An 8,216-nucleotide genomic window follows, 5' to 3' on the forward strand; every position below is an offset into this window, starting at 1 on the left:
TACAATTTTTATCTTCAACAAGTCTAATTAGATTAATGTAATAATTACTGTCTCTAGAAAGTATTGGTCTAATTACTAATTTGTTTTACTTACTTATTAATTACTTTCTAAATCCCATATGAACCTCAACAACTTGAACAATCCAAGGAGAGACAAGAAACTGCACTTCTAATGCTTTCAAATAAACAATATTCAATTGCATGAATTAATCTTAAATTGACCAAAGTGTGTAACTAGAGGGAGAAAGTTCAAATCAAAATATACCTTTAAAATTTGATATTAAACACACTATTGTTTTATAGTCTTTAATTTAATTACAGTATTTATATGACTTAAGTAACTTAATTCATTACACCCAACACTGTATAAAAGTAATTAAAATGTAAACTTACGCATTGACTCGAGCAGCTATTTTCACCCAAGCTAACTCTCTCTCCTTCGCCGCTGCAGCCGTGTTGCTTTTTCAAAAAATACATGTTCAAATTCTGCATATGCTTGCATAAGCACATCCAGTTCTGCTGGTGAGAAATATGCACACCTTTTTTTGTCTGATGCTGTTGCCATGGTGACTCGTGATATCTGTGCTCCATTGATAATGGCTTTTTATAGTTGTGGTGCACACGCTTAACTCAGAGTCAGTCAATTTAGAGTTGATTGAACTAACTCATTTCAGCTGTTCTGAAACCCAAAACTCAGAGTTTCCAATCTCAGGATAAGTCAACTCAGAGTTCAAGTTTTAACTCAGTGTTGGTTGAACTTCTTTATTGAAACAGGCCCCAGGTGTCTTGATGAGAACAAAGTAAAACTAAATAAGTCAGTCTGACTATACTTTTTGTTCTCTATTTTGTTCCTAATTCTTCAAGATTAAATGTGATTATCAGGGAGTTACTCAGAGGAGCTCCAGTTTTATAAATACAGGTTTATGATTTCTTTCGATTCCTTTATAACTTCCAGGCAACATACTTATGTTATTTTTTTAATTTGAAATGGTAATTATAAAATGCCTAAGAATTAAATAGTCAAATTAAAAGATCAAGTAAAATATTTGTATTTTATAAAACTTATTGTATATTCCACCTTTGGGCAGTCATCAATAGTTTTGACTGAGAGGGGAACTCATGGTGAGACAAAATGCCCAAAGGGGAACACGTGTTGGAAAAGGTTGGGAAACACTGATCTAAAGTGTGAATAAAAATGTGTTTGGAGAGAAAATATCAGCTTCTTTCTCAGCAATTCCTTTAATCCACTTCACAGAGCAACAGTCTATTAAAGGCTTTTTGTCAAACTTTAAACAACAGCAGTTTGTAAAAACAGTTGAACAGGGACAATGTCCACATTGATACCTATAGAGTTAATAATGGTATAGGCTACCATAATATTAAAATAATACTTGACTGAGAGCAAATGTGTTTCAGTTTTTAATATGGGTTGATAAAAAAAAAATCAAAACACAAATAAGAAAACAGAATCTCTGACAAAATGATTTCTGAACATTATGACCATTGAACAGACAACTGGAGCAGCCTGGCAACACAGAATAAATCACCATGGCAACTTTCTCTCTGCCTTCCATCTAAAACTGTGCATCATCAAAATCATGTGACTGAAATTCACCAATTAAGCAAAGCTATCCAGAAAATCACAGCATAAACAATATCAGTTTGGTGAATCAGACCTAAAGGAAAATATTGTCTAGCTGTCATATTTCCAAAATAAATGACCTACATCTAAATAAGTGCCATGAGGCGAACATTTCAGGATCAAAATAAATAGTCGTTTTCTTCTTTGCATTATTAGATCAACGGAATTAGTTCTGTAATAAAGGTTTTCTTTCTGTCTCTCTCTGTAGTAGAGGTGGAACCAGAGTCTTCTTGATGAATCAAGATGAAGCCAAACATCTGATCTTCTCCATCACATGACAGAAAATGTTTGTGGACTTTGGATGATAAAACACACAATTTTTAGGAACAACTAAAAAGAAACTTTCCACATTTATCTGTAGTCAAGTAATTTTATTGTATGAAACCAATTTTTTTTCTCCAGATCTAAAGGAAAATGAAATTACATCAGTTCTCAGTTAATGATAGTTTTAATTTGTCCTCAGGATAACAGAAGCAAGTTCAGTTCATTTCATTCTCAGCTGATATAAAGAAGAACATTTGTTCTGCAGAGCAGTAGAGCAAAAACTAGAACATCCACATACATGAATACAAATATTAAAGCAGAACAATTAGAGCCCAGAGAAGATTATCATATGGATAAATATTACTGAGTCACTAGAATAAAAGAAAACCTCAGCAGTGACATCCTTTATGACTCCTGGAACACAAAGATCTACATTTAAATAAAAAAGTAAAAACAGAACAGCAAAGCAGAGAGATCAGAGCCATTAACCTAAATTAACAACCAGAGAGAAAATTTATTTGATTTTATAGAACTCTCCAGAGCAATAAACACCAACATACAGCGGCTGAGTGAATGTGGTCTGGACTCTGTGGAGAAGAGTCATGGTTTCAGAGACGTTGTAGAAGGACAGAATACCTGCTGAGTGATCCAGGTATATTCCTATCCTGGAGGAAACATGACCTTTGACAGGGGTCCAGATGTTGTTGTGACCAAATTTTACTTGATAATTAATATAGTTTAATGTCCAAGATTTGTCATTATATCCAAACTTACTTTCATTCCCACTACCTGTTCTGCTGATATCCTTGTATGCGAACGCTACATAAGACCCTATCATCTCCCAGTAACAGCGTCCAGTCAGACTCTGTCTACTGAGAACCTGATACAAATCAGTGAATCTCTCTGAGTGATTAGAATAACACTGATGTTCCTCAGTCACCTTCACCTTCCTGTTTCCCTCTGATAGTAACATCCCTGTGTGTGCTGTGTTTGGATCAAATGTGATTTCACGTGCATATTTTAAGAATCCAACTCTATTCTGTGGTTCTGGTTCTGACAGTAGAACCTCCTCCTCAGTGATTGTCAGTGAGATGTTTGTCCATGTGTCTCTCAGAATGTCCTGCAGTTTATCTCTGAGCTCTGACACAGCTGCTGTCACATCCTCAAAGTGTCTCAGAGGACGGATATTGATGCTGGATGAGTGTGTAGACTCACTGAGTGCTGACAGTGAGGGGTAGCTGTGGAGAAACTGGTTGTGATCCTCTGTGTTTAAGAGCTGCTTCAGCTCAGCTTCTTTCTTCTTCAGCTCAGTGATCTCCTGCTCCAGCTTCTCCTGAAGCTCTTTGACTCGACTCACTTCAGTTTCCTGCTGGGATCTGATCTGCTGCTTCTCGTCAGAGCTTCTTTTCTGGATGAGACGGATCAGCTCAGTGAAGATCTTCTCACTGTCCTCCACTGTTTTATCAGCAGAGTGATTGATGGCCTCCACCTCCTGTTGAAGCAGCTTCACATCTTTCTCTCTGTCCTGGATTCTCTGCTGGATTTTTCCTTGTCTCTCCTCCAGCTCTCTCTGCCTCTCAGTCCTTTCTTCTTTAGCTGACACTGTGCGATGGCCTTTATGTTCCTCTACAGAGCAGAGATAACAGATACACTTCTGATCAGTACGACAGAACATCTTCATCACCTCATCATGTTTAGAGCAGATGTTCTCCTGGAGGTTCTTTGAAGGTTTCACCAGCTTGTGTTTCCTTAGTGGAGCAACATGGTAATGGGGCTGAAGGTGTTCCTCACAGTAAGAGGCCAGACAGACTAAACAGGACTTGATGGCTTTCAGTTTTCCTCCAGTGCAGAAATCACAGGCCACATCTTCATGTCCAGAATAGAAGGTATCAGCAGGAGCAGCTTGGAGTCCAGTCTTTTTCAGCTGCTCCACTAAAGCTGCTAACATGGTGTTCTTCTCCAGGACAGGCCTTGGTGTACATGTTGTCTTGCACTGAGGGCAGCTGTGGATTCCTTTCTGATTCTCTTCATCCCAGTGTGTTTTAATGCAGCCCATGCAGTAGCTGTGTCCACAGGGAATAGTCACTGGATCCTTCAGTAGATCCAGACAGATTGAACAGGAGAAGGTTTCTAGATCCAGCTGAAATGCCCGCTGCTCCATTTCTCCTCTCAGTCACGGTGGCTGTGTGACTTTCGTTTCCTGTAATCAGAAACAGGTTTGAGCTCGACTTTGGTTTCATCTACAAATCATGTGTGAGTGCAAAAACGCAGCAGCCAATCAGCTCTCACATTTAGCAGCCGTTAGTTCCACCCACCTTTAAAACTGTGAAATGTAATTTTTGTTTTTCTAAAAATCACTTATGAATTCTGATTATTTTAAACCTTCTGTCAATTATAAGTATGAGTTAAATTCACAATGGATTTAAAGTTGATAAAAAAAAGGTTATTTTAGCAGCTAATCTGCAAAGGGGAGTAACTTTTCTATTAGCCAATGGCTCTGACTGTTCAGCCCTCAGAAGTGGTGTGATATGATGACGTAACTGAATGGGTGGTAGCTAAGCAGGGAGTGGTGGCTTCACTCTGAAGACGTCTTATTCATCAGGGTTAGAAGAAAACAATTATATTTCATATTAATTTATGCCATTATCAGCTAAAGGCATTATGTCATATACTTTCCTATAGATGTGTATTGCCTAATGGTAAAACCCCTGAATAAAAATGTAGAGACAAAATATCAGCTTCTTTGTCAGCAATTCCTTTAATCCACTCCACACAGCTACAGTCTATTAAAGGCTTTTTGTCAAACTTTAAACAACAGTCTGTAAAAACAGTTGAACTGTGACAATCTCCACATTGATACCTACAGAGTTAATAATGGTATAGGCTACCATAATATTGTTTAAATTACAGTATCTAAATGAGAGCTAATATGTTTAAGTTTTTTTTATGTAGGCTGTTAAAAAAAGAAAAACCAAGAGATAAGAAAACAGAATCTCTGACAAAATGGTTTCTGACCGTTATGACCATTGAACAGATAACTGGAACAGCTTAGCAGCACAGAATAAATCACTATGGAAACTTATGTTTCTCTCTGCCTTTCATCTAAAACTGTGCATCATTAAAATCATGTGACTGAAATAAAATAAAAAATTTAATTTTAAAAATGTAAATATTTTTATTTATTTTGGTCACATGAGTTTTGACTGAAATCTACCTATAAAGCGACGTTATCTAGAAAATTACAGCATAATCCAGAATCTCAGTTTGGTGAATCAGACCTGATGGAATATATAGTCTGGCTTTCATATTTCCATCATAAATTACCTAAATGATTTATTTCTACTGAGAACCTGATACAAAAAAAAAAAATCACTGAATCTGTCTGAGTGTGTAGAATATCACTGATGTTCATTAGTCCTGCTCCATTTCTCCTCTCAGTCACGGTGGCTGTGTGACTTTCGTTTCCTGGAATCAGAAACAGGTTTGAGCTCGACTTTGGTCTGATCTAGAAATCATGTGTCAGTGCAAAAACGCTGCAGCCAATCAGCTATCACATTTAGTAGCTGTTAGTTCATCCCACCTTTAAAACTGTGAAATTAAATTGTTGTTTTTCCAGAAATGATTTACTTATGAGTTCTGATATTATATATATATATATATATATATATATATATATATATATATATATATATATATGTACAAGTTACAGTAAATTCACAATGGATTTAAAGGTGAGAAAAAGTTATTTTAGCAGCTAATCTGCAAAGAGCAGCAACTTTTTTTATTAGCTAATGGCTCTGACTGTTCAGCCCTCAGAAGTGGTGTGATATGATGACGTAACTGAATGGGTGCTAGATAAGCAGGGAGTGGTGGCTTCACTTTGAAGACATGTTGTTCACCAGGGTTAGAAGAAAACAATCATATTTCATATTAAATTATACCATGATCAGCTAAAGGCATAATTATGTCATATATTTGCCTGTATATTAGTTTAAAATGCTTAAAACAGCATGATATAGGACTTTTAAATCCAGTTTATACTATAAAAAAACTAGATAAAAATACTGATTTAATTTCTTTAAATCAGCCTCCCAATCAAGTATTTCCAGCAGTTGAAAAAAGTAAAGTCATATTCAGTAAATTACAGATTACAAATAAATAAATTAGAATCTTTGCACACAAACTACCAGATTTTCTCCAAACACCAAATCCCAGTACATTTAAAACCAAACAGACCCTTAGAGGCTGGTGCAAACTAGAGACAAACCCCAGACCTAAGATGAGCGGATGGTGTATGCAGGTCAATGCAGTGAGGAATGCTCTGATCTTTATATTGGAGAAACCAAACAACCTCTCCACAGACGCACGGCCCAACACAGGAGAGCTACCTCCTCCAGACATGACTCGGCTGTATCTACTCCTTATGGACACAGGTCAGTCTTCTGAGGACCAGAATGTTCACATTTTGGACAAAGAAGACAGGTGGTTTGAAAGGGCTGTGAAGGAAGCCATTAATGTTGAGAAAGAAAAACCAACCAGAGGAATGGGCCAGTATCGGGTTTTCAGGCCAACGACCTCAATGACTCCCCATCACTAAGGGGTGGACCTGTTTTTTTGGTTCAATTTGCATCTTTTCTAAGCCATAGCAAGGCTTTGTTGGGCCACTTTTTAACTCAATGCTACTCCAGACATTTTGAATTGAGAAAGCTTCCTGGATGGGAAGCGAAACGTCTTTATATTCGGAAAACAAAGTCCAGTGGTTTGTTTCTTTAACTTTTTGTTAAACCCCCTTTAAAGTGTAAATATATTTAGCTCAACTGTTTGTTTATTAACCAAATTAAACAATACTATCTGCACATTTTTAACCCCGGCACAATCATGACTGTGTTTATATCACTCTTTATCAACTCTAAGGATCCTAAAGTTCTTACACTCAATTATTCATTCACATTCAGGCTTAATGTGATGTAAAAGCCCTGAAAATTGAGATAATTGAATAAATGAGCCATGGACACATTGTTTGCTCTAACATGGATTGGTTGACTTATAACTTCCATACATACAGAATAATCCCAAACTTAAAACAACTGTATGGTTTCCTTATGAACCATCGTGTTACACAAACATAATAATAATAGATACTATAGACAGCATAATGCTTTACACTCACATGGATCTGCATTGGCTGCAATGAGCTGTCAGCTATGCTGTCAGGCAAGGGCGTAGGAATACAGGTGCTGGTCATAAAATTAGAATATCATGAAAAAGTAGATTGATTTCAGTAATTCCATTTAAAAAGTGAAACTTGTATATTATATTCATACATTACATACAAACTCATATATTTCAGATGTTTATTTTGTTTAATTTTGATGATTACAAATGACAACAAATGAAAATCTCAAATTCATCATATCAGAAAATTAGAATATTACTGAAGACCAATAAAAACAAAGGATTTATAGAAATGTTGGCCAACTGAAAAGTATGAACATGAAAAGTATGAGCATGTACAGCACTCAGTATTTAGTTGGGCCTCCTTTGGCCTGTATTACTGCAGCAATGCGGCGTGGCATGGAGTCGATCAGTCTGTGGCACTGCTCAGGTGTTATGATAGCCCAGGTTGCTCTAATAGTGGCTTTTAGCTCTTCTGAATTGTTGGGTCTGGTGTATTGCATCTTCTTCTTCACAATACCCCATAGATTTTCTATGGGGTTAAGGTCAGGAGAGTTTGCTGGCCAATTAAGAACAGGGATACCATGGTCCTTCAACCAGGTACTGGTAGCTTTGGCACTGTGTGCAGGTGCCAAGTCCTGTTGGAAAATGAAATCTGCATCTCCAAAAAGTTGGTCAGCTGCAGGAAGCATGAAGTGCTCTAAAACTTCCTGGTATGTGGCTGCGTTGACCCTGGACCTCAGAAAACACAATGGACCAACACCAGCAGATGACATGGCACCCCAAACCATCACTGACTGTGGAAACTTTACACTGGACTTCAAGCAACGTGGATGAAGTGCCTCTCTTCTTTTCCTCCAGACTCTGGGACCTTGATTTCCAAAGGAAATGCAAAATTTACTTTCATCAGAGAACATGACTTTGGACCACTCACCAGCAGTCCAGTCCTGTTTCTCTTTAGCCCAGGAAAGACGCTTCTGACGCTGTCTGTGGTTCAAGAGTGGCTTGACACAAGGAATGCGACAGCAGAAACCCATGTCTTTCATACGTCTGTGTGTGGTGGTTCTTGAAGCACTCACTCCAGCTGCAGTCCACTCTTTGTGAATCTCCCCCACATTTTTGAATGGGTTTTGTTT

The 8,216-nt window shown here is 37.4% G+C and overlaps 1 protein-coding gene across 1 annotated transcript; it reads right to left on the reverse strand.

Moving 5' to 3' along the window:
* Positions 1 to 2,419: 2,419 nt before the first annotated feature.
* LOC119784206 (tripartite motif-containing protein 16-like) lies at positions 2,420 to 4,087 on the reverse strand. The gene has a single exon (XM_038286153.1). The coding sequence runs from the start codon at positions 4,064 to 4,066 to the stop codon at positions 2,420 to 2,422; it is 1,647 nt and encodes a 548-aa protein (XP_038142081.1). The 5' UTR covers positions 4,067 to 4,087.
* Positions 4,088 to 8,216: the final 4,129 nt, after the last annotated feature.

The sequence above is a fragment of the Cyprinodon tularosa genome, unplaced genomic scaffold, assembly GCF_016077235.1.
Source record: "Cyprinodon tularosa strain WSP-4 unplaced genomic scaffold, ASM1607723v1 ctg221, whole genome shotgun sequence".
NCBI classification, from domain to species: domain Eukaryota; kingdom Metazoa; phylum Chordata; class Actinopteri; order Cyprinodontiformes; family Cyprinodontidae; genus Cyprinodon; species Cyprinodon tularosa.